The following is a 26,744-nucleotide window of genomic DNA, read 5'->3' on the forward strand; positions in this document are numbered from 1 at the left end:
TATTTTCAAAATAAATGTCTTATGGTCGACACAGCTCGTTCGGTCATCATTATAACCCTATACCAGGTTGAGGTAGACACTGCACTCTTTCTGGGGTCATATTTCTAAGAGCTGTATGTAGATACCTGTAAACAGCTGCAATACATTTGTAGATTTATCTTGGATAATTTAATCTTGTTTTTTTACTTTTAAGTATTTGTGTCACTGTATTGTTAACAACACACATGTAATCTATGGTACTACAATTAACATTAATGACGGAGCATATTAAAACAATATGCAGGTTCTTTATTGAGAGTCCCAGACAGCATGACAACAGGTAACACTTTGACATTGTTCGTCTGTCATACCACCATACGAAATAATAAACATCACAAACAAACAGACTTTGGACAGCAAGTCAAGTAGGAACTAACTCATCAAGAACAGCAATTAAAAAGAAATGAATTGCCAAATTAGATTAGAAAAAAAGAAAGAAAGAAGCCGTTTATGAGCCATAATTTGCTTCGTCGAAAGCTTTGCGGGCTCTCTTCAGCTCTTCGTTCATGGTCAGTAGGTCTTTGACTCTGGCGAACTTCCTGGGGTCCTTGCGAATTAAGAAAACGATATCCTCCACCTGGACGCGGCCCTGGCGTCCGATAGACATGGCTTTGTGGGTCATTTCCGTGATAAACTCGATCACCAGGTCCTCCAGGATATCCACAGACTCAGTGTACGGGTTCTGGTCGTCTCCAAATCCGTACATCATGCACCGCAGCTCCTTCGAGAAGAGCCTCTTTCTCTTCCCGTGGCCGGCATCAAGTCCGCCGGACCCGTCGTCGAACTCCTCATCGAAGCCAGTTTCGTCCTCTTCATCCGCCATTCTGCTGAAAAACACACATAATTACACCTTATCACTGAGCAGTAACATATATGCTAACAGAGCACGAAATGTGTGTATTAAGTTAAACACAATACACAATTCCGAGCAAAAACCGTAAAGTTACCTTGCAGCTCGGAGCAGGAATACAACAGGCACTCTGTTGACTTCCGCCTTCTTCTTCGACTGTGGAAGTGATTTAGGGAAAACAAAAGTGAGCTGTAGAAAATACTGCCCCTTCCGGTTATGTTATTAGAGTAAGCGCCTCACAACGGTCTACGCTATTTTATACAGTCCGTGGCTACACCATAAACGTTACTCAGTGATATAATCGACATCAGGGCAACATAACTGACGGTAGGTATCTCATTGCACGTTGTTCTTATTTTCGTTTTGTTTGCTGCTAGCACGCGCTGTAATGTTTGGAGACAAAGTAAAGCCAAACTCAATTTAAAAAGAGGACAATTTAACATATCAGTGTCTCTGTGGATCACTGCCTAGCTACATTGTAAATTCTCTAGCGAAATCTGCGTTTATTAACCTTGAATCTTACGTTAGATCCTTTGCGCTGTGCATATTATTTTAGTAAAGAAACTCCATGGGGACGATAGCGACAAATGACAACAATAAAACAGAAAAGTCAGCATGTACTAAATCATACTACTTCTGGGTGGGCTATTTGGGAGCCGAATTAAAGAATGATTCACACTGATTCAAACAAGATCTTAGTTTATAATGCATGTGACTTGTAGATGAGAAATAAACGCGAAACAGGATGGTCACCCAGCTGGGTAAATTTGCCATGCTTGTCTTATCATATTAATTAGTGCTTTGTTGAACAAGAAGTTTGTTAGATTGATTCGCCGCAGCCTCTACGTCTTCCAAATTGAACACTAACAGTTAACTACCGTAAATGACTGTATAACAACACTATACCGGTTATAATGTCAACTAATGGGGTAACGTTATAACGTAACTTTACTTAACGTTACATGTCAAACTTAGCCGAGCAACCATCTGGTAAGTGCCACCGTTACCTTAGCTTCTGGTGAGTTCATCAGCTAATATTAGCCGATGCTGTCTAGTTAATAATGATAAACTAATTACATTTCTGTTAAATAATGTGTTGGCTAACTGTGGTTAACAATAGGTATCTTGATAGTGGCTTATCCGCTAGCTGACGTGGTTTAACAGTTAGCGGATGGTGGTTGTCTAACTTGAGCTATCACTAATGTTGCTGTTAAGCTAACATTGCAGCAGGTATGTGTATAACTCTGATAACTAGCTAACTATCTAGCTACTTGTTCAGCTGTAACATTACTTTACACAAATATAACCAAACCCTAACCTTGTTTCTCTCTCCATTACTTTCCCCATTGTCCTCTTCCACACGCTGTCTCTTCCTCTCTTAAAGCTATGGGTGACAGGATGGGGTGCAGATTCATTTTGGAGATGACATTTCTACAGTAGCTGTCTTTCCTGGATCTTCTCTGATCCTGGTATCCATGTATGGCGTGCCCTGTCCAGTTCATTTGCCGGGGGCTTCGCACTGTTGCATTAGTTCTTCTTTACTATGTATTCTCGATAGGCATCACCTTCTATAACAAATGGCTGATGCAGGTAAGGAGTTCTAATGATGTTCTAGCAACAAGACTGTTCCTCTGCACAGGGCATGCAGGGTTTTTTTGGGGGTGATGGTTAACCTATAGTGTTTCTGTCCTTCTTTCTCAGGGCTTCCGCTATCCCCTCTTCATGACGTTAGTTCACCTGACCATCAACTTCTGCCTGTCGGCTCTGACTCGACGGGCCATGCAGTGCTGGACAGGGAAACCTCGCATCATTCTGGGCTGGACAGATTACCTCCGTAAAGTGGCTCCCACAGGTGAGATTTCCATGGAAAGTTTTACCTAACTGTTCAGAAGGCAGCACAACATATGCAGAGAACAGATGATTAGAGAAGGGACTGATAGTCAGCTCTTATCATGTTCACTGACTGACTAAGCTTTCAGGGAAGGGCACTTTGACTAAAGTTCATATTGATAATACAAACATTACATCATGTAATGTCGAAGATTCTAATTGACCTATAAAGCGATTAATACTCATAAATAAGCAGATTTGCTTTAAACTAAACCTGATGTTTTTTTTAATTGTGCTGGCACTTTGGATTGGATTATCCACTTTCTGTTTTGTCTTTATTAATTCACAGTTATAGTGTGTTATGGCAGCATTCATAGTGAATTATAATGCATTAATAATAAACACAACTAATGCTTACTGATGCACTATATCAACAGTCATAAAACATTATAGATGTGACTTTAAGTGAATTATAATAGTAATAGACTATGACTATCTTTATTTACAAAATATTATACAAATCAAATATGATATAATAAGGGCATTTAGTCTCGTTTGCCCCCACTTTACGCCCCTTTCCCGCATACAACAGTAGAATGCCACGCCACGGGCAAGCTTTGATGCTCGCTGTACTGCTGTGTGAAAAGGGCCACAGCTGGGTTTAAGTGCAAACCACTTGTTCACATATTACGAAGTGAACCGTTTTAATTGACTTGGTTATCACACATCTCCATGCTGGTTAAAAAACCTCAAAACTCAAAACTGTTGTATTTCATAAATCATTATGAGTCACATCCATAATGTTTTGTTTGACAGTTTATATAGTGCATCAGAAAGTATCATGTGTGTTTATGAGTGTAGCCATAAAGCATTATGAATGCATTATAATGTATAATGATTATACATAGTGATACAAGAACATTATTTATTGCATTTGTCTATAAGTCCTAAATTCTGTCCCGATGACCCAGCCTTGGCAACAGCACTGGATATTGGTCTTTCCAACTGGAGCTTCCTCTTCATCACCATAAGCTTGTAAGTTTGCTACTGAGCCTTTTTATTTTATTTTATAGATGATACTACTTTAAACTGAACTTCAGCTCATGAGTATTGTAAATACCCAGTTGTTGGATTGTTCCTTCCTTTAGTGTGGCTCTTATTTTGTATCATTCAAGGTACACCATGACCAAGTCTTCAGCAGTGCTCTTTATCCTTTTATTCTCCCTGGTCTTTAAACTAGAGGAGCCGGTGAGTGACCTTTTTTTTTTTCTTTCTTCAACTTCAAACATTTTAGTGCCAAAACTTAACCGATCTTTACTGTGGCATGAAATGTTTCTTCCATATTTATGTTTCCTTGTCATACTGACAGAATGAGAACATGAAGTGCAATTGGCATATAAACTGTGCATGCGAGAGGAAAAGGATTTTGATCAGTTTTCTGGATTTTTACAGTTATACAAAAGAAGAACAAGAACTGGTCATGAATCATTTTCCCCCCCCCAAAAAAAGGAAAGCCCTCCAGCTATACACTGACTATGTTTACATGCATGCATACCAATACAGAGTAATTGAATTAAGATACATTTGATTTAACTGAGTTTGATGAGATTTTCAAGAAGCAGCACACAGCTGACAATATGATCTGTCGTACGTTCCTTGTCAGTGAAAAGAAACATTAGCAGGACACATATTTGGGGTGATGTACAGTATATGAGGGTGTGCAGTAAATATTATGTTTCTATCCATCGGATCCATCCTTTTTTAAAATCAATTTCCATTTTCTGTCTGTTTAATTTCTATTCACGGTCTTTTTTGCTGGATTTGTCATCATTTGAATTCTTCCAGTCTTTCCTCCTGCTGTTTGTCACCGTCTCCCTCTTCTGTCCCTTTCGTCCAGAACCCATTCCTGATCCTGGTGGTCCTGCTGATCTCCAGTGGTCTCTTTATGTTTACATTTGAGTCCACCCAGTTCAACCCAAAGGGCTTCACCATGGTGTTGCTGGCGTCCTTTATCGGCGGGATCCGCTGGACCCTCACACAGCTCCTAATGCAGAAAGCAGAGCTGGGTCAGTTTTCGAGTTACATGTCATATCAAAAATGCTGAATATATATATGCAGAAGTCCTGTTTATAGTCGATTTGCTTGTGGTTATTTTAGCCACATAAACACTTAGATTAAAATATGGTTGCTTACACACACATGGGTCAATCAACTCACAATGCATTGATGTTCAAAGATGAACAAACCACTTACTTTCACATTTTTTAAAGTGGCAGTTCTGTCAAATGATGAATATGTGTACGACCTTTTAGCTGTTCAGTAATCACCGTAATCCAACTATTGATTGGTTTCCAGTCATTGTGTGATATGCTTAGCAACCCTCTCACCTTGAATGAATTGATAGATAAGGAGATGAGCTTCCTGTGAAACCTTTGAAAGAGGCTTCACAGAAACAGTGTATTCAACACACAGCTAAGACAAGAATTACAATAAAACCTCTGACACGACTATTCGGTACATCTTAATTTGTGTTTATGTTTTGCCAAAACTGTAAGAAATAGATTTTTTTTTTAAACTCACACTTCAAACCTCTTTTTCATGTTGTGCTTTCCTCCAGGCCTTCAGAACCCAATAGACACGATGTACCACCTACAACCTCTCATGTTCCTTGGCCTCTTTCCCCTCTTCCTGTACAATGAAGGTGAGTACTTTGTTGTTACTGCAGTAAACTACTACAAAACACTTTTTTGATGCGCATTTTGAAGTATCTCATTAGAAAAGCTGTATGGAAACGGCAGATTTCAGTCACACTTCCTCAATTGCGCAAAAAGATTTTTCGCTCGCACAGGGTGCTTTTTGCCTTCGGCGAAAAAGATTTGATGCACTAAATGGGATATGGAAACGCCTTTCCCAAATAGGTTCTAAAGTCGCAAACATTCAACTCGCATGACTGATCAGCTGTTTCCGCTGTTTTAGTCTTAGTCTCAACAATAACAATAGATTTTCATTATTAAAGAAATACCACAAAATGATCATTTGTATATCAGTTACTAGATTGCATAAACTTGCATGCCTCCATGGTCACCAAACAATCCACAAACGGAGAAAAATCTTTATGAATTAAGTAAATGGGGGCCGCGTTTAACAACAGTGAAACTACATCAAAACATCACAAACTGTCACACCACACGCGCAGTATAATCCAAGTCTCATTTATCCGGTTTTATGCTCACTATTTCACAGCACATGCATTTTCACTATAACAGTACTATTCAAAACCCTTTGGCATGAGCAGTACTTGCACGGAGGGTAGCTCCACAGAGATCAGCTGAGAAACCCGCCTACACTGAGGGGTTGCTACTATTACTATACCATAAAGGACCTGGTACCAAGAGGGAATCGAGTCGGGTGGAGCAGTGCTGCACCGTGCAGTGGAAACATGGCAGTGTCTTAAAGGAGCAGTGTGTCATCTTGTAACCAGCTGAATACCCTTCTGCTCACCCCTCCCTGTCCAAGCGTGTAGATATGAAGGGCTCATTCTAAGCTGACGAAAACACAACATTTCTTAGTTTCAGGTGATTATACAAAACATTGTTGTGAATCTAATATTCCTTTTCTGCCAATCAATCCCCCTCAATCCTGCATTCTGGTCCTTTTTAAATGTCAGATATTCTTGCATGTCTTTATTATTGTATGTCTTTATTCTTGCTGTTCATGTTGGATAACCAACAAGTAGCTGCAGATTAATTTTCTCAGCCAAATGTTTGTTGCACTCCAATAACCCACTTGTAATGTGCATGATGAGGTTTTTGGCAGTTAGGAGAGTGAGGTGGAGCCCGTGTAAGCACTGTACCCTAACCATGTTAATACCATTATGTTCATAGTCAGAGTGAGGGCAGTTCCATTAGGATATGTAGGGTAGTCTCGATCTTTAACCGTGTAAACACCTTTATCCAACTATGACTGCAAAAGAGTTCATTTGCATTTGGTGACACAGCAGTCTAACTGCTTGACATTGCATGCTGAAGATCTAACACCGGTAAGAGAGAATGCATGGTCACCTGACAATGCCCCTACGTTTAAAAGTAAAGCATTGCTGTTTCAAGCAGTGCGAGCAGTGACATTTCCCTGACTATTCTAAATTTGGGAATTGCTTTTTAAAACTTTTAATATTTCTTCATATAAGGAAAACCTATCCGCCACTGTGGCAGGTGATCGGAAATATTTACCTAATTTCATTCCCTGACTGTGTCTTTCTTTGGGAAAGCCTCTTGATCTCTATGGACATCTTTGGCTTTTTTACTTTTAGATCATATAATACAGTGTGTATTCAAAATACAGACATTCAGGCACTTAAGGACAAAAATGTCCCAGTTATCCCATGCATACAGCATAAACTCATGCATTTCATTATATCAGGCTTTCAATCTACAGCCCTGGCTTCACAATGGTAGTTTTTACAATGTTTCACCAGATTGAGCCATTTCTCCTGTTTGCCCTATGGAGTAAACATTTCCTGGTTTCCTGCACAAAAATAAAAATCCGTCAAAATACATTTTGTTGCTCATCACTGAAATATCCCAGACTGTGGTAGACCCCCCCCCCCCCCCTCCTTTGCATTCAGTATACTGTGTTTCTGTTTCCCACCAAAATACAGCAACACTGGCATTGTGTAAATTTGCTGGCATTTAAAGGGTTAACATTCTGAAGCTTAGTGAATATTTTATGTAATAATATATAATTTATGCCAGTTTTTTTGATGTGGATGTTTTTGTCCTCTAAGGACATCAGAGCAACTTCTATAAAGTGAGGCACAAGAGTTATATGAGCGCCACAATTAATTAGACTTAAAAAAGCTGGAATATGAATGGACATAACATTGTAGCTTCTCCTCTCTGTGTTGTTTCCAGGGCTGAGCCTCAGTACCTCAGAAAAGTTATTCCGGGTGACGGAGCTCTCGCCTCTGCTGTATTCACTCGCCACACTCAGTATCGGCGGCTTACTGGCCTTTGGTTTGGGCTTCTCAGAGTTCCTGCTCGTCTCTCGGACCTCCAGCCTCACGTTATCCATATCGGGGATCTTTAAGGTACTTTATAATTATGTTTAGTATGTATTTCTTTTTGAATCAGTCAGTGTGCTAATCTTGTTCAGACCTATCGAATAAACCCTTCCTTTCATTCCATGTACTGTTTTCCCTGCAGGAGGTGTGCACTCTGCTCTTGGCAGCAGCTCTGATGGGAGACAAGATGAACATGCTTAATTGGCTGGGATTCGCTGTGTGTCTGTGTGGCATTTCATTGCACGTGGGACTCAAGACATACTATTCCAAAAGTAGGTGTTCATTGTATTGTTATTGTTCATAATACTGTTAAAATATCTTATCTTATCTATAATTAATTAATTCATTAATACAATCAACATTTCTCCCAGCTCTTACTTTTAAACTTAAAGAAGAGACAATAATGTTGACGACGTCTGTTTTGTGGTATCTCCCATCAGATAAGGGACCGTCTTTAAGGCAGCTCAACAGTAAGAGCCCAGAGCTTGAGCTGCCGTTACTGCGGCAGAACAAAGACGATAGAGACGATTCGGCTGTTGAATACAACGACGAAGATGAGGAACAAGAAATCACTCTGCACTGACATCACAGGACACGGGCTCACTGCTCTTTGTACTACTCATTCCTTTACAACTGTTCCATCGGATGTTTTGAACGTCGACGTCAAAGCTTTAGAGCATCCAGAAACTGTTATGTCCGGGACACACTGCCAAGTCAAGAGGGAACAGCCTCTTCAGCTCTTTTCCTTCACCCATCATGTCTTCGGGCCAAACCAGAGCCTCAGTATGTAGCTGTACATTAATTGTGGACTCGACTCGAGTTATTATCTTTTGCCTTAGGGGAGCTTCAAAAATGTAGCTAATACATCCAAGTGTCAACAAAGTGTGATGTATGGCGAGAGAGAGGGTGTTGAATGGATACTTTAGCTCCTTGAATTGTAGTGGGTCATTTTCCTTTGCTAGATACTTGTCACACTGTGGGCATATCTTCTTACATTCTATATTCATCAATAGAATTCTGTTAAATGGCAAAAATGACATGACACTATTCAATGCGGTTACGCAGAGTGCAAACTCGTCACCTTCCACGTAAATCCAAAATAAGTCATTGGTGCCATTCGATTAATTTATTCAATTTGAGGGGTGGGGCCTGTTCCGAGGGCTGACACCTCTTCATAACTCGATGCGATTTGAGCAAGCGAATATTAGATTGTTTTGGTTTTCCAATGAAGATGTCCTAATCTGCTCAGTGCGTCAGCAAACCGAAAATGACGTCAGTTGTGAATGAATAACCCAGACTCTTACTCCTTTGCGGTGAGATGAATCCAAACACAATTTTTGCACTCCATCCGCTAGAGTTCTGCTGCTCACTAAGAGGCGTGACGAACCTGACGCTTGAGTTATTTTTATTATTACTTATCATTTTTATTTGAAGTGCCTTGAACTGATGTCCCCCTTAGGTGACTTTTGCATGAGGGTGAGTTTTTCCCTATATCCTCATGCTAAAATCGACTTTAATCCACATTTTAAAGCTGATCTTTAACACATTTGCACCCCTGGTTACAAGTGTCTGGTTCATGAAAAATATACTAGAATTGAAAGTGTCCTGGTATCCCTGCAATGCAGAGTGGGAGCAGTGGTAACCTACAGTGGCATCAGATAGATTACATCATTTCTTTCCCTTAGGTATGTTGATGACAAACCTAAGTTTTGTTGTGTAGAAACTGGATGAATGGATGTGTAATATAGTTCCTCAGAGTCCTAGTTTTGCAGATGGGCTGAGTTAACAAAGCTAACAAAATAATTTGATGCAGTTATTATCATTATCAATAAGTCTGCAGCTTATTTCGTTTTGATTAATTGAATAATTGGTTGGTCTAAAAAATGTGTAAAAGAAATGACCTAAATCCTAAAGTCACGTGTTCAGATTGCATGGCTTGTCCAAACAACAGTTAAAACCCAAAGATATTCAGATACTATTACATAAGGAAGAGAACGCATCAAACACTCATATTTGAGAAGCCAATAAAAAGGGAATGTTTGGCCTCTTTGCTTGAAAAATCATCTAAATGATGAATCAAATTAGTTGCTGAATAATTAAAAGGCCAAAGAGTGCATCAATGTCTGTTAAGTGGCAGAAAGGCCCTTTGAACATGTTTTATGGTGTATGTTTTGATATTGGGACATGTCACAATATTGTCATTTTTAATCAAATTTACTTTTAAAGCTAGCTCTGCTAACTGAAAATAAAGCAGTAACTTAATTCAAGTAAAGAGCTGCAGGGTTGAAGACTATTTATTGAATCTAAATTAATAGTCTACAGCCATTCTAGTCTATATTTAAAGAGGTGTGAAATAACTTTACCTTAATGTGCCTTGTTAATGTTAACTTTAAAGAGCTATTTTCAAAATCCATCATAATTGAACTGGTGATTATGTAGCTGAAGTACTTGAGATTAAAGCCATTTAAGAAGTACATTTATTTGACAGTTTTTTTCTGTAAAATGAAGCATTGTTGCAATACATTGAGAAATAAAATAAAAAAGGTGTTTTCAAGTCATGTTTCATTTCAGGATGAATCTGGGATAACCAATGTGTGTAGCGCACTTTAAAATGTCTGACTTACAGGTATGGAAGACCAAATTAAATGACTATAAATATGCCATTAAATGTACAGAAAGTAGCATTAAAAACAAATGATGTTATTCATTTTCCTTATTTTTGAAAAATGTATCAATTACATTTTTTTTTTTGCTTTGATTTATATTTTATTTAAAATCTACTTATATATGTATTATTTTCCCTTTCCTTATTTTTTACCTAAACTTATTTATTTATGTATTCTTTATGCATGTCCTCTTTATTTTACAAATGAGGGGGCTGTCATTCAAAGTGTGTCATGGGGTCAACTTCAATTAATTGAATTAAATAAAAGGGAAAATTAATGCCTACATTTATTTTTGATATTTTTGGTACATTTAATGGCATATTATTTTATGTATTAAGTCATTTATTTTTTATTTTGGCAGCTTCTCTTACTCCATAAACAGGTTGTATTGACGCTGTGGTTAGACAGCCATTGCTTTTGCTCACTGCAATGAAGTTGCACAATATACCTTGTAAATTAGCAACCCTGCACCTCGTTGACCTGCCAGCTGAGATTGATGGAGTTTAGCCTCAGAGTATGGTCACATTCCAACACAGCTGTTATTAAATTATTTAAGCGTGCACTGATGCAGTCTTCGAGGAAATATTAGTGCCTGAGATAGATTTGTGTTCTCTGCAGGCTTTTCATCCACTGATGGAGTGCAATATGGTCTCCAGGGTTGGGTCAGATTAGTTACTGACTACAAATTACAAGGAATGTTTTGCAATTAGTAAAGCAATCCATTGGATTACAATTTAAACATTACATATTTTATTAAGGTACTTACGGGTACTTACAGGGTTTTTAAGAGGAAACTTTTTAAAGATTTATACTAAGTCCTGGCTACCTGTGGGGTATTTCAGAGGAAAGGAGAAATTGCATATACTATAAGTATTTTGTAAGAAAAGACAACTTTTGAAATGGGTGCACTTTAGAAGATGACCTCCGGTGCTGCAGCAGATCATGTCGTGTAGGCTGGTGTAGAAGTGCACAGCCATGAAAAGCTTGTATTGTCATCCAAGGATGGAACACTAACGTAATACAGTAATAATACATTAAAACAGTACTGAAATGAGACGGCAACAACAAGGTCTGTGCTGTTCTTCTTACCCTTTAATTACACTGTAAGATTGTGTTTGCGGGCTGAATTATGAAGTAACCACTGTTTCCTCTTCTTACCCTTTACTTACACCTTATAGGCTACTATAATAAAAGGATGCAGCCACAATCTTCTAATATCCAGACCCTGATGGTCACTAAAAGTAATGTCATCAGATAAACCTACTTAGACAATCTCATGTCCCACATGTCTGATACTGTAGCAGAAGTTGTATGCTATATCAAAGGGACATTGTTAATATCCTGTAAACGTTAGGAGGCAGTTACAGGTTCCTGAAAGAGGCAGGTATGGCTTTAAGTTAGGGTTTGCTTACTTTACCTTACACTAGCCTTGTTTGCTCTGTGGAGGGTTTATATCCTTGTCCATAGTGCCACGCCCCTGCTGGAGCAGCAGGAGGGCCTCCCATCTCGGGTTTCACGGAGTTCAGATACAACCTGATGCAGGGAGCTGGCTTCACTCACAGTTTAGAAGAACTGGCGCTAGTTGACATCCCACCTTCGGAATGCTTTGAGTCTCTCTGAAGGAATAACGTGGACTCACCTAACCGCCAGGTAAGACTTCACCTGGCTCCCCGGAGAAGGACAAGTTGAGTTACCATTGTGGTTAAGCTAGCGCAGTTTATGTTGTTGAATTGTGTTCTCAGGTAAACTGCTGAAATAGGCTAACGCTAACTTTATAGCTTGAAAGTCTAGTTGCCGTTCATAACTATTGTAAAATAAATAAAAAAACTACCTGAGAAAGGAAGGCACACAGTTCAGTTGCTACCTCTTTGCAAAATATATACACCAAAAAATAGTTGGAAGTATTTTATCAAAAGTTTAAATCTTTCGGCTTTTGCGCATTGCAGTAACTATAAGCAACAAGCTAATGTACGCAGTGATTGCGCCGTTTGTTGCGTCAATCATTTAACACTCTTATGATATAATATTCTATTACATTTAGGAAAGACTTTAAAATGAATTATATGATGTGCAAAAAAACACATGCAATTAACATTAAAGGCTGAACAAATCTCTTATTTTGAATGTGGTAATAACGGTATTTACTATTGTTAAACTAATCTTATTAGAGAAATTCGATAGTCATAAAGCTAAATAAAAAAAATTCAACCTCATATATTGTTAAACTGAGTCTCTTAAATGTGTAATAAATAAGAAATGCACATGTCAGTTGCTAAAATTTACTCTGAAGAAGTATGCCACCAAATTGTTTTTTCCCCTTTCATTATCATTATTATAATAGTTATTATAATAATAATAATAATAATAATAATAATAATAATTATTAATAATAATAATATTACTTGTATTATTAACAATAGTTGTATTATTACTACTTATATTACCTTCTGATGTATTAATAAATATGGTATGGCTGATTGTACATTCTTACTAAATTAAGAAAACTAATTAATTGAGCTCAAAATAAAATCTGATTTCTAAAATCCAATTTCTATTCTATTCATTCATCAGTAGCCACTTGGGTACTTGCAAGGTTTACTGGAGTTTAAGTTATTTTGTGGTGATGTCATTTTTTCCAGGTGAGATCACTCGAGGGGCAGTAAAGGCATCAATAAATAATGATGACATTGACTTGAGGGCGCTTTATTTACAATATGAGAAATCAGACCAACGTTAAATACAATCTTTCACATTGGATAAGAGAACTCCATAGACAGATTCAAAAATGTTTGAGGCTGCCCTCTCTTTTGGTCGTTTTGGTTTTAGTCAACTAAGATTTCTTTAGTCTTTTTTAATGCCGAATGACTTATTTCCAAGAAACCTTTGAGCACATCTCTGGTAAACACAAGATTTAAAGTGGTGCTTTTGCTTTATTCTTTGTGGAGAAACTCAGTGTTACAGATCTAATCGATTAAATCATCTAATCGATTACATTTACATTTCTTGAGTAGTTTCTTTATATTGCACATAAAAGTGCAATATACAGTAAAGCTTTTTTTCCAATGCACAGAGAAAAAAAACAGACTCTTATTTTGGTTAACCAAATTGTATTGTTCAGTAAAAGTGAACTAAATATTTACTGCGTATTCTCTTTAGGGTTAATTCAAAACATCCAGATGACTCAAATGAGCAGTGGTGGTAAAACTGGCAGAGGCAATTAAGTCCAAAATTAAGTGCTGTTGTGCGGATTTATTTATTTTTGCTTAACTTAATTGCATGCACCCAGAAATTGAAAAGAGGAGACTCTACAATCCACTCAGCAAGTAGATCTTCTGGCATTACATAACAAAACACATCTTGTGCTCTCTGTCTGACAGGCAGGGAGATAGGTGCGCATGACGTGTGACTCAAGTACAGTATAAACTCAGACTTTGCAACATTCAGGCAAGCAGGTACATGTAAAACACGAGAAGATTTACGAAAATAGCTCTATAGTCACACGTCACATACTGCACATGATGGCTGTATATCAGGTGGTCTGTCTGAAAAGCCTTTAGGCCGGCTGGAAGTTTCTCTTAAACGCTCTTCAGTGGTGGACTCCTGGAAATATTAATTAAGGCAAATAAATCAAGCAAGACTTAATGTATAAAAAAAAAACATTCAGCATTTGATTGAAAAATTAAAACTTGACAATCACAATGTAGAAGTGACTCTACATTGTGACATGACATGAAAGAGTTTCACATTCAGCTGCTTCAGGTCTGCTCATTACACTGTTAGTAATGCTGTTTCACAATTTCATACTGAACCCCCAGTTAACCAAACCCTGGATCATTTAACGTGTTCCTCACACTTGTCTCTGTCACAGGTCTGTGACCTCCAGCTGCCAGATCGTTAGTTGTAGCTTTGTTCCGTCTGCATTTTGTTGAACGACGTCTTTATTCACAAAGAACAAATGTCAGAGTTGTTGCCCTTGCTTCTAAAGATCATCTGCCTACACAACTTAAAAAAAGAATTTCTGCAGTTTTCCAGTGCGTTTCAAAATGATACAGAGCATTTAGCTTTATTTAGTTGGAGTCGGGCCTTTGAAATATGAAAATGAGTCGTGGCCATTTAACTTTTTGATCAATGACCACAAATACAAATGATACTTAGTCATGATGTCTGTATACAGATGCTTTGTAGCAGAGTGGAAACAATGGCTCTAAACAACTGTTAATATAATATGCATAATCCCGAGATTGCAAATAATCTTTCTTCATGAAATAATAAACATTATATTTAAGTAGTATGTGCAGTCAAAGGATCCAGAATTAGTTGGAGGCATTTAGTGAACATTTTGTACCGTTAAATGTTGGAGCTCTCAGGCCGAGGCTTGTTGGTTTTATGGCCTCTTAAAGTGCGTCGTGTTTGTTAACATTATAGCCTTGTGTGTGTCATTAGCTGTGTGAAGTGTAAGGTCTGTAATGGGGACAAGCACTGAAGTACCTGTAGTCTCAGTCAGACATAAAGGAGTTCCCATGGGAAATTATTATTATTCTTGTTTTACCCAAATCAAATTTGACTAAATATTTGGTCAGCACGGTGGCATGAAACCTATTCGAAGGCCAGTGAATCTTTTCAGAAATGCATAATGTCAAAATGTTATTACTTTCATGATTGATCAATCAGCCGATTCTTGATTAATCGTTTGGTGTATAACATTTCAGAATATGGTGAATAATGCTAAAAGTTGACATATTTAAATTCCTACTTTTGGTCCAAAACCCAAAGATATTTTAAGAATTTTTATTCTTTTTATTTAAGAAGCTGGAATAAGTGAACTTTTGTAAACGACTTCAATGAAATTGACTTCAACGTTGCTTAGTTTTACGTAGTGTTTGAGCATTTTAATCCAGATTGTTTGACTCAACTGAGTAAATTGACTACGGTATAAATACTAAATCAAAATGTATATAAATGATTAAGTATATGACATATTCATAGCATTGTTTTTCATGTTTCTAGGCTCCACTCATGTCTCCTCACCTCCTTGCTTCATCATCATCATCATCATCATCTCTCTGGCTAATGCTGAGTTTCCTGCTCAGTGTCTTCCTGCTGCTGTCCTCAGGGGTCCATGGCCAAGGTAGAGTGCCCTTCATCACCACTATAACTATTGTATTACTACAAATAGGAGCGTATGTCACATACACAGCTGGAGATGATGTTTAGGTAGTTAGCCTTTGGTAGTAAATATCTTTTAGCTACTAACTACATTTGGCTAACTTTATCACTGCTAAAATGTTAGTACTGACAACAACTAAACTATATTATGTTATGTTTATATTCTATTTTATAACCCTACTATACACCGCTATATTATTCTGAGAAATGTAAGTACAAAAAAGGGTAGCCATAGCCTTTTTCTTTTTCTGTAAGGAAACAGACTACGAGAGATGCTAGCTAGTTAGAATTCAAAAGTTATTTTTTTCATAACAAGTAACGTTAGCAAACACAATGTCACACAATCTCACAAATGACAGACACACAGACTCACAAGGTGAAAAAAAACAATAGCAGCGTAATGATGAAGTGATGACATTTTGCACAGAGACGGATGTAAACTGCAACTTGACTGGTTAGCGGAGGCACACATTAAGAAAGTTGCCCACAAAGAGAGTGAAACAGGCAGCTTTACATGGCAATTATAGGACGATTATGCTAATAACCAAATCTCACAAACACGAACATCCTTATGAACAGGTGGCATTCATCAGGCTGAAACGAGCAATTTGGTCTGTCTGGAAATACTCATATGAATAAACCTCACAGAAAAAAAGTAATATTTAGGGTACGTTTACAAAAATGAAACAATAAGTCATACTGACACACAGGCTATACCACTTGGCAATTGAATGAAGTTTCACTATCATGAAGATGTGATTGTTGTAATTTAATCAATAACAATAATTAATGTGCTAATTCTTATGCGACAGCCGTGGCCGGAGGCACTATGTTTTTCGGGTTGTCCGTCTTTCCCATTCTCATGAACTCTCAGGAACACCTGGAGGGAATTTCATCTGCCACAAACATTACTTTGGTGGTCAAAGGTCACTGTGACGTCACAGGACACGTTTTTGGATATAACTCAAGAATTCATGCAAATTATGACAATTGCACACAAATGTCTAATAGGATAAATTGATGAAGATTTTGGACAGACATGGATGTAAGCTGCAACTTGACTGGTTGGCAGATGCATAAAACCGTGAGGCGGTAATTCCGGTTGAAATATATTTTATTCTGCTGGTTTATAAGAACAATATATCACAGTGCTTTGCAATCATATTGACCCGCTTTTAAGAATTTTGTGATTTCTATATTTATTTCATGATTACTTCATACTTCATCTCATAAAAGAAACAATTGACAATACTCAAAGGGCTTATTATTTCAGTGCTGACCAGCTGCTCCCCTCCCACACATCAGGGATTACAAATTCTCTAGTCTACTTGTCTGCATATCTGTCGGCCCGTGTGGAAAAGTTGTTGTTGTTAGTGGGTCTGTTAGACCCTGACCTCAGTCTCTCTCAATCCCCATCAGACCCTATCTGATCTTCTGCCAGGCACCCGAGAAGATCAGGACCCTCTAAAGGCCCCCGGCCCAAAGACACACTCACACACACACACATAGTCATACACACACAAACATACATGCTAGTCAGAAAAGAATGTGTTGAGTGCTGAGGGTCATACGTCCACAGAAGCGATGAAGACACAGTTCTATGATTCATGCTGTTGTCTACACTCCTCTGTCTTCTTTGCTTCCGTTTCCCCCTCTCCCCTCATCTTTATCTCCATCTATTACCCCGCCACATGGTACATAAAAAAACCCTGACACACTGTAACTCTGTGCTGTTCCTCTGACATGACCGTTGACCCTCCAGTCCCCAACCAGCGTCCTGTTCCTGTTTCTATACTAGACGAGAGGACAGGGCATGCTTTGATGGATGAAGGGGCAGCTGGAGAGAGGGATGGATGGAGGGCGGGAGGATAGAAATATGAAAGACGCTGCTTGTTGTGAAGCCCCTGCTGGAAATTATGTAGATGAAGTCGAAACAAGAGATGGATTTGATTTGGGGAGAAGGAAGCAAGAGGGCTTAGGCCGTTTTAGAACGAGAGCTTCACAGATTGTTTCTTTGATCTCTGAAAAGCTTGCTACTGTCATGCTCTCCTCCCGAAGCCTTGAATAGACAACATGCAAACATACATTATAAAACCTGAATTTTCTTTTTGTTTTCTTCCCTTTTGAATTTCAAGGTCGTCTTAAGCTGACGGTCCTGTCTGAGGACAGACTGCAGATGAAATGGAAAGAGGCGGACGGACCCGTTCAGGGCTACAAGGTCCGAGTGAGACCCATCTCAGGTGAGACTGTCCTGGCTCTGCAACTTCATATCATTTGTCTTAGTCCCCTTCATTCCAATGTTAATGCTACAGCATACAATGATGCTTTACACAACATTTAGTTGCAACCATTGGGGGAAGGCCCTTTCCTGTTTCAGCATGAAAATGACACTGTACAAAGTAAGATAGTGTTTTTTTTGTTTTGTATGGAGGACAGGATCTTTTCATTCACTGTTCCTACTTACACTTATGAAAATAAAGCGCTATAAATCGTATATAACCCACATAATTAATTCCTATATAACCTACGTAATCATGAGTCAAGGACGTGCAGGGCTGCCTCTTGTCAGGTGACGTAGTATTGAGAGCAACAAAGTCTGTGTACAGAGGAGGTCACGATGGATGGGTGGAGACAGGAGACCACGGTTCGTGTCCCATGTAAAACAAAAAGTCAACTTCCTTTTGAAATAAAAGATGTTGGTTGAGGAACTTGATGGGCCCTCACAGAGCCCTGACCTCAACCCCATCCCAACACACCCGGGATGAACATGAACGGTAAATATTAGCCAGGCCTTAATACCCAACATCAGTGCACAACCTCTCCAATACTTGTGTGGCTGAAAGGGACTGGAATGGACTTATTGAAAAAAACGAAATCTTTTCTAACTGAGACTTTTTCTTTATTCTGTATGTACCGGGTCTGCTCAGGTAAACCGAGGATACAGAGAGTGCTTGGGGTTTCAGGTTCCCCAGATTTCTTCATGTGCCAGAGTCAGACAATAGACTCTGTGTTTGTTAGCCTGGAGATACTTCCTGGATGTCTGCTTTATGTAGTATGTAGTCATCATCTTTATACATACTGTACATTGGTTGTATAGGGAGTAGTGAATGAAGGAAGTGATTTAAGACACAACCTTCGATCTTCTGGTTTTGGAATCATGGATGCTCTGCCTCTGGCTCCTTATGTAGCAACACAAGGAAAGAAAGACAAAAAGACTCCTTTGCAACATCAGATGAAATGCTTTATCTTCAAAATGCACCATAACCTTCCACATGCTGGTTTGCTGTCTCGTTAAAACTAGATAAAAGATTGGTCAAAATATACTGTACCCCTTTTTGCCTGTGCTTTACCAAAGAGATATGTTGTGTAAGTCATTGAAGTAGTGTATATTTCTTCTATTTAAAGAAGTCTATCATACAATGCATTGGCCAACATCCATTCCCAATCTGATTATACATTTGTATATAAGCATAGTCCCTTGATTGCCTCTTCTCTCGTTGAAATGGCATATTAATGTGTGAATGTGCTTTTCCTCTCTCTGTAATCCAGACTGCCATGAATGTGTCAGCTGTCTTGCTTCACAGGTGATTGTTGGATAAGAATGCAGCTCACCTCCTCCTTCACACATGTGATTCCTGCTCTTCTTAACTTCTTCCTCAACATTGTTTTCTCTGTGACACCCTCTTATCTCCCATTCCACACAGCTAAGCCCAGGCATGTCTCAAAGAGAGACAGAGGGGGGCTTACAGGAATAATTCAGGAGACTTCAGGCGTAGGGTCTGGGAGAGAGGGCAGTTAGAGGATGAAAAGGTGGTGTAGATGAGATTAAAGAGGGAAGGTAATGCAATCCTGGAACATTCATTACATGGAATAGAAGAAGGTTGCAACATACATCTGCAATAGAAGAGGAACCAGTGTATCATTTGTATAGAAAATAAAAATATGTTAGTGACATGCTAAAGACAGACAGACTGACGTTTGTGAATCTGAGGGGAAATGATCAAGGCCTTGGAAGTAAAAGAAGAAGAAAAAAGACGTAAATAGACATGAGTCATTGAAAGTACTTGAATTATATATTTTGTGCAAGAATAGATATTGAGATATTTTTTGTACTAAAGGCCCTGTCACATATCTGTATGACAGAAATGTATGCCGGCGTATACGAAATATCGGCAATAGGTTGATATAAATTAATGGTAAGTTGTGATCGTTTGAAGGACGCAGACGATACGCCGAACACGCCAGACACACGGCCCTGTCACACAGTTCCGTATCGCAGAAACATATGCCGACGTATATGAAAATTAGCTCAAGATTTTTCAGAGTCCAAATACATCCAACTTTTCCACAGCGGTGTTGTAGGGTTCACCGTCAGCCGACGTAGCCTATATCTAACGTACCTCTAACGTAGTCACGTAGGTAATCACGTAGATATTTACGTACTGTATTCACGTAGGTAAGTATTCACGTACGTATTCCGTATTTACGTATGTCTAACGTAATGTAACTTATGTGTAACGTCTGCATATCTTATGAAGCACACGTCGGTTGTGTCCGGTAATTTTGAACATGCTCAAAACATCAGCGTTCAACGACGCACCCTAGCGTAACACAGTGAGCTCTTTACGAATACTACTTATACCTTACCTTATATCAACGTAAACCAGCGTGTTGCCGATATTTTGTATACGCCATATTTTTGTATATGTTATGCATATGACATGCGTATCTGTATATGTTCACTTTTCCGATCCGATGAAAAGTTGGATGTATTTGGACTCTGACGAGTATTCGTATGCGCCTGCATACGTTTCTGTCATACGGATATGCGCGACAGGGCCTTTAAAACGTTAGTAAACAGACTAGGTCCCGCTGTCTGCATGTGTTGTGTTATTGTTTAACGCGCCAACTGCCCTGAGGAAGTGTGACATGCACTGATTGAAGTCGAATGATGCAGGTTCAACAACGTTAAGCACACTTTCAAACCTCTTTTTATTGTTGTTCATGTGCTTCTGTAAACCTGCTAGTTCTTATTATAAAAATTGTCATTGTTGTAAGAGTAATGAACCTTGATCTTTGAATTTGAGTGAATTGGTCCCTTGAATTGGCTGTTTAAGAAGATGTACCTTGTTAAATACACAGGTGCATGAATACATTATACACCACAGCATAGCTACATTTATAAACGCACAGACAGTCAAGCCGGAAAGTCTGCACACCCCTTTCATCTTCATGTTTTGTTACGTTACAGATTTATTCTACAATAGATTAAGTTCATTTTTTGCCTCAAATATCTACACACAATATACAACGACGAAGTGAAAACAGGTTTTTAGAAAATATGCAATTTATTTTTTAGACAATAGGTTATTTAGGAGTTACATATCTGTAGACACCCTTAGCCTAATACTTAGTTGATGCACCTTTGGCAGCAATTACAGCTTCAAGGCGTCTTGGGAAAGAAGCTACGAGCTTGGCACACTTGTTTCTGGAGATTTCTGCCCATTCCTCTTGGCATATCCTTGCAAGCCCCGTCAGGTTGGATGGGGAGCGTCGGTACATGGCCATGTTCAGCTCTTTCCACAGATGTGCAATTGGATTCAGGTCCAGGCTCTGGCTGGGCCACTCAAGGACATTCACAGACTTTCTCCGAAGCCACTCCTTTGTTCTCTTGGCTGTGTGCTTCGAGTCGTTGTCATGTTGGAAGGTGAACCTTCGTCCCAGTCTGAGGTCCAGAGCGCTCTGGAGCAGGTTTTCTTCAAGGATCTCGGTGTACTTAGCTGCATTCATCTTTCCCTCTATCAGGACTAGTCGCCCCGTTCCCGCTGCTGAACATCCCCACAGCATGATGCTGCCACCGCCATGCTTCACTATAGGGATGCTATTAGCCCGGTGATGAGCGGTGCCTGGTTTCCTCCAGACGTAAAGTTTGGCATTAGGGCCAAAAAGTTCTATTTTGGTTTCATCAGACCAGAGAATTTTGTTTCTTATGGTCTGAGAGTCCTCTAGGTGCCTTTTCGCAAACTCCAAGCGGGCTGTTATGTGCGTTTTACTGAGGAGTGGCTTCCATCTGGCCACTCTGCCATAAAGGCCAGATTGGTGGAGTGCTGCCTGGATGGTTGATCTGCTGAAAGGTTCTCCCATCTCCTCAATGATACGCTGGAGCTCTGTCAGAGTGACCCTCAGGTTCCTGCTCACCTCCCTGGCCAAGGCAAGTCTTCCCCGATTTGGCTGGACGGCCAGATCTAGGAAGATTCTTGGTGGTTCCAAACTTCTTCGATCTATGCCTTGACACAACCCTGTTTCTGAGGTCTGCAGATACTTCTTTTGATCATGGCTTGGATGTTTTTGCTCTAACATGCACTGTCAGCTGTGGGACCTTTATATAGGCAGCTGTTGGCCATCCCCAATCATGTCTAATCAATTTAATTGGCCACAGGTGGATTCCAATTAAGTTGTAGAAACATCTCAAGCAGTATCAGTGAAAACAAAATGCACCTCAGCTCACTTTTGGGTGTCATATCAAAGGGTGTGCACACTTGTATACATATGATATTTCACATTTAGATTTTTAATAAATTTGCAAAAAAGTTTAAAAACCTGTTTTCACTTTGTCATTATGGGCTATTTTGTGAAGAAAATAATAATAATACATTTGATTTATAAAGCGCTTTTAAAAGGTACTCAAAGATGCTTTACAGTAGGGGTGGGGAACCTTTTTCCTATCAAGGGCCATTTTTTTTTACAACATCCTTCGAGGGCCATACTAATTATTGAACTCATAACCTCTGCACATTTTTTTTTAAGACACAGCCCATTCATTTCACCTTTCTTTTATGCTAAATGCAAAAAAGCAACTTTTTTATCAGAAATCAGAAATCCTTTATTTATTGTATACCACAACGGGGAAATGTATCTTGTCACAGCAAAAGAACATATGAAGTAAAAAGGCAGTACACAATAATTAAATAGAATAATAACATAAGTACCAAGTGGTTGATAGAAAATAAAGTGAATATTGCACATGGCAGTGATAATTGCACAGCAGTGGTGGAATAGTCTGTTCTTGGTGTGGTGGTCTACCTCTCTATCTTTCCATGTTGTTATGTTCCGCTCTGGAGAGTTGCTTGTTGGGCCAAACTCCGCCGAAGAGCGTTAACTTTATCCAAACGCACTCGTCCTTTCAGCTCGTGCAGTTCGGCATGTTTCGTGCAGTAATGACGCTCGAGATTATTTTTCATCACCGCAAGTACGTCCACACAAACTAGACACACTGGCCTTTTACTTCCACAAAGAAATCATCGTTTGTCCAATTTCTCCTGGAAAGTGGGACATTCCGCATCCACCTTTCTCTTGTTTACACTCGCCATGCTGCGCTCGCTGATGTCAATGACCGTCACATTTAATATTGAAGTTTTTTGACATGAGGTGACCACGTGATGACACGTTCCGCTCGTGTTGTGTTCAGGGACCCTGACCTTGGCCAGGAAAAACAGTCAGTCGGCCGTTTAAAATATTGGCGTCTAGTTTTTTTTTGCGTGCGTTTTACGAATTACCTCGAGGTCCAGATCAAATGGTCTCAGGGGCCGTATACGGCCCGGAGGCCGGAGGTTCCCCACCCCTGCTTTACAGGTACATATAACATTAGAAATTACATTAAGAAAAACAGGACATCAACATTTAAAATACATAGAAGTAATTACACATTAAAAGCAGATCTGAAGAGGTGAGTTTTGATTTGAGATTTGAACATGGTGAGATCGGTACAGTAAAAAAAAAATTAACTCAATCTATTGAATAAGTCGGTAAGGTAATAAAACATGGAGAAGGTGAAAGGGGTGTGCAGACTTTCCGGCTTGATTACGTACTGTACCTATACACATAGCACCTACACACTTGACAGTTACTGGTGTGTTTTGTTGAGTGATGCTATAAAGAGGGTTCAAATCTCATAATGCCCATAAGGACTTAAAATGTATTAGATTATAAAGTTAACTTTACTTAAATAATAAAGTTGCATTAATTTTAGTCTTGCTTTTATATGTGTTTTTGGGAACATTTAGTTTTGATCAAAACGATCACAGAACCAACAACCACTGATCCCGCTGTACTTTAACCTTTGACCTTAGAAAACGCTCAGATGAGGAACTTTGGGTATAAAGGCATTCGAGTCGCATAAGAAGTCAGAAAAACATGAAGCCGCCATACTTTTATCGTACTTATGTCCTTCGTACTTTCTGACTGTTTGGATGTGAAATAGATCTTGAACTGCATTATAAGGGTCTTGAAAAGGTCTTAAAATTAAATTAAATTATTTAAATGTAACTTGTTGAAACCTACAGAATCCATGAATTTTGATATATTGTGTATATCAATGTAAAATATTAATGTAGCAGAGACTCTTCAAATTAGTACAACTCCAGTTAGACCTGCAGGATGATCCTGGAACAATTAGACTTTTTTTGTGCACATATTTATTTCTTAAATTCCGACTTTTGCAACTTCAACTGTTTGCAGAAGAGATCTGACCCAAACATCCGAGGCAGACTGTGGCCTGGGGAGGGCAGGCCATCAGTACTGTATTACTTATCATGTCGTTTTTTAAGATATTCTGTTACAATAAAACTACATTTGCAATAGAAATAATGAAGTTGAGACATTTGAATATGAATTGTGACAAATGAATACTGTGTTTTTAAATGTTTGTATTATAAGAAACATTTGGAAATTCAGGGAACATAATTACAAACATTAAAATAGAACAGGTTAAAGGGTCAAATGAAGAAGTACTATGAAAAGAAACATCCAGGACTGTAATAAAGTGCGTTTTCTTAGCCTCTTACAATGAGCATGGGGACTAGACAGGGTTGCTGCTTTATTCCTTGAATGATTGCTCTACCTATGCTGACTCAGTAGAAATCTTTAAATGTGCTGATGTGTTTGGGTTAGTAAAAAGTTCAAATGAATCATCATACAGGAGGGAGGTGTCTGATCTTGTAAGATGTTGCAGCGATGATAGCCTTCAGCTTCATTTTTGGAAAGCGATTATCATAGACTGGTGTGGGAAACTACCTCTTGAAATTACATGGGGAAGCAACGTTTTTTGTAGAAACAATTAGAAGTTTCAATGATGCTATGATCCAGTTCTACAAATCAGACGTAGAAAGTGTGCTTGCTAGTGTTGCTTTGTAGTCTGACTGCTTCCACAACAAAACTGACTGTCCACTCCCTCCCATCTCTCTCTACAGTTTATAAAGTTTGGCTTAAAAAGCTCGGAACATCGTTAGATATGATTCTCACCCAGCAGCTCCTCTCTTTCAGGAAATGCCCTCTGAGAGGAGGTAACTTTGTTTTAAATCAAATTCAAAAGTACATTCCCTGAGGCAATTTGCCACTTGATGGTAAACCATCAGAGCTTTAGTATCTTTTATGCTCATGGTATTCTGTATATATTGTATTTGTGTCTTTATGTTGTATGTATGTGTTGGTTGTTGTCTTGTCTGTTCTGCATTAGAAGCATGGCAAGATCTTACTTTTCCCTTCAGACTTAATGCCATACAGTACTTAGGCTTTCTCGTCTCTTCCAGAAGTGCCACAGCCAGAGCTGATGCTGACCACCACACGGGGCCGGGCGACGGTGGCAGGACTGGACTCCAGTCAGGAATACGCCCTCCAAGTCCTTGTGCTCAACGGAACGACAGAGAGACTTCTCGCAAAGCGACGATTCACCAGTAAGAAACACAGCGAGGTGCATGGGAGAAATGAAAAGGTTGTCTGAAAGGTGAAAAGAGAAGCTGAAGGGAGCTACTGTATGTGAGCACAAAAGGAACAAACAACCTTAGACAGTGATGGTAAATGTTGCTTTACTTTGAGGTTGAACAGTCCGTTATGGATTTGCAGCTTACTTGCCAATACTTAAAATTGCTTCTCACATCATTGTAAATGTATTTTGAACAATAGTCATTAAAAGATCATTAATAATTAAGATACATCTTTCAGTTTTAGTAAATTATAGGAATATGATATTTTGTTAAGATCTATAAATTAAAACTAGTTCTAACAACAGATTCATTTTATTATTCTGTATAAATATATAAACTAAAGTTTTTAGCTTGTTTGTGCAGTGAGCAGGAGAGGTATGTAGACAGACAGTATTGGAAACAATCGATGTAGGGTGTAACGCAATAAAGAGGCATGAGGTAGGTTGTTTGCGACTGCATATCCTATTTTATATGATATAGTATCATATTTATTTTAATCTGCTATCCATACATTTTAATTCTGATTAACTGGAATTGACAAAACAAGCTACAGTTCTTTGTGGGGTTGAAGGTGCAATGTGTAACGCCTAGCCATCAAAATAAATAGGGGAAAGCTTTACTGTTAGGTCCATGCAATCTAAATTTAGAGTCATCACTTAGATAAAAAAAAACAACTACTAACTATCGTATGTAAAATTTGACCAAACGGCTGAAACTCTGAGAGCTGTAACAACAGCAGCAGAAAGTTTTCTGATCTGGTGGGATGCTAGCAGTCCCCCAGGACCCGACCCTTGGCGCTGGGCTTTGCTCCGGCTGAATTTGAGTGCAAGTCCTTTTGGATCTTATCCAATAAACAAAGTATAAAAACGTACTCAGCTCTACTTCTTCGTCCTCTCACGTTGTACGGAGGGCAGACTGGAAGCTACAGTGACTCACTATCGGAGAGGAACAAGTGGTATTCCAAGACTGGACGGAGTGGCGCTAGTCAGTTAGCATGCTAACCTCAGTAGATATCTCTGCAACACAACACATAGACATAAAGTCACCACTGTTACCTCTTCACACTCAGTTGATAATGTTGGTTGGTTCGGTTTTTTTTTATGTTTAAACTAAAATGCCGGCATATCTTACACATTAAACCTTTGAACAGGGGACATTAAAAATCCACAGGCATGATGTGATTCACAACACTGACTGGAGATGAAAATAAATGCTGTTGACTCAGTTAGTACTGTGAGATAACATTGGCAAGACAGCAAAGTCGTATTATAGGAAGTGGTGCATTTTTGACATTCTTACACTTTCTTGGAGTTTGCAGTGTTTCCTTCAAATCCCCACCCCATCAGACACACACACACACACACACACACACA

At 38.9% G+C, this 26,744-nt stretch overlaps 3 protein-coding genes across 6 annotated transcripts in view; 2 read left to right on the plus strand and 1 right to left on the minus strand.

The window, feature by feature from the left end:
* Positions 1 to 267: 267 nt before the first annotated feature.
* On the minus strand, positions 268 to 1,140 carry taf13 (TATA-box binding protein associated factor 13). Of its 2 annotated transcripts, none has more exons than XM_029436330.1 (2): positions 987 to 1,140; positions 268 to 863 (listed from the first exon to the last, which is right to left on the minus strand). In XM_029436330.1, the coding sequence occupies exon 2, from the start codon at positions 860 to 862 to the stop codon at positions 488 to 490; it is 375 nt and encodes a 124-aa protein (XP_029292190.1). In that variant the 5' UTR covers position 863; positions 987 to 1,140; the 3' UTR covers positions 268 to 487. The 2 variants fall into 2 exon arrangements, with proteins under 2 accessions (XP_029292190.1, XP_029292189.1); XM_029436329.1 differs by having other exon boundaries at positions 268 to 866; positions 987 to 1,138.
* On the plus strand, positions 862 to 10,332 carry slc35h1 (solute carrier family 35 member H1). 3 transcript variants are annotated; one of them, XM_029436323.1, is made up of 10 exons: positions 862 to 1,216; positions 2,274 to 2,479; positions 2,591 to 2,741; positions 3,691 to 3,754; positions 3,895 to 3,967; positions 4,617 to 4,785; positions 5,337 to 5,420; positions 7,630 to 7,805; positions 7,921 to 8,050; positions 8,219 to 10,332. In XM_029436323.1, the coding sequence occupies exons 2-10, from the start codon at positions 2,369 to 2,371 to the stop codon at positions 8,359 to 8,361; spliced, it is 1,101 nt and encodes a 366-aa protein (XP_029292183.1). In that variant the 5' UTR covers positions 862 to 1,216; positions 2,274 to 2,368; the 3' UTR covers positions 8,362 to 10,332. The 3 variants fall into 3 exon arrangements, with proteins under 3 accessions (XP_029292183.1, XP_029292185.1, XP_029292184.1); XM_029436325.1 differs by lacking the exon at positions 2,274 to 2,479; XM_029436324.1 differs by lacking the exon at positions 862 to 1,216 and having other exon boundaries at positions 1,318 to 2,479.
* A 1,660-nt stretch (positions 10,333 to 11,992) lies between these two features.
* LOC115011255 (collagen alpha-1(XX) chain-like) overlaps positions 11,993 to 26,744 on the plus strand; it is a 43,902-nt gene continuing 29,150 nt past the window's right edge. Inside the window, exons 1-4 of the mRNA XM_029436331.1 lie at positions 11,993 to 12,094; positions 15,452 to 15,572; positions 17,746 to 17,850; positions 25,198 to 25,341. Coding sequence (XP_029292191.1) covers positions 15,461 to 15,572; positions 17,746 to 17,850; positions 25,198 to 25,341 — 361 coding nt within the window. The 5' untranslated portion in view covers positions 11,993 to 12,094; positions 15,452 to 15,460. The remainder of the gene's footprint in view (positions 12,095 to 15,451; positions 15,573 to 17,745; positions 17,851 to 25,197; positions 25,342 to 26,744) is intronic.

Source organism: Cottoperca gobio, chromosome 7 (assembly GCF_900634415.1).
Source record: "Cottoperca gobio chromosome 7, fCotGob3.1, whole genome shotgun sequence".
Lineage (NCBI taxonomy): Eukaryota > Metazoa > Chordata > Actinopteri > Perciformes > Bovichtidae > Cottoperca > Cottoperca gobio.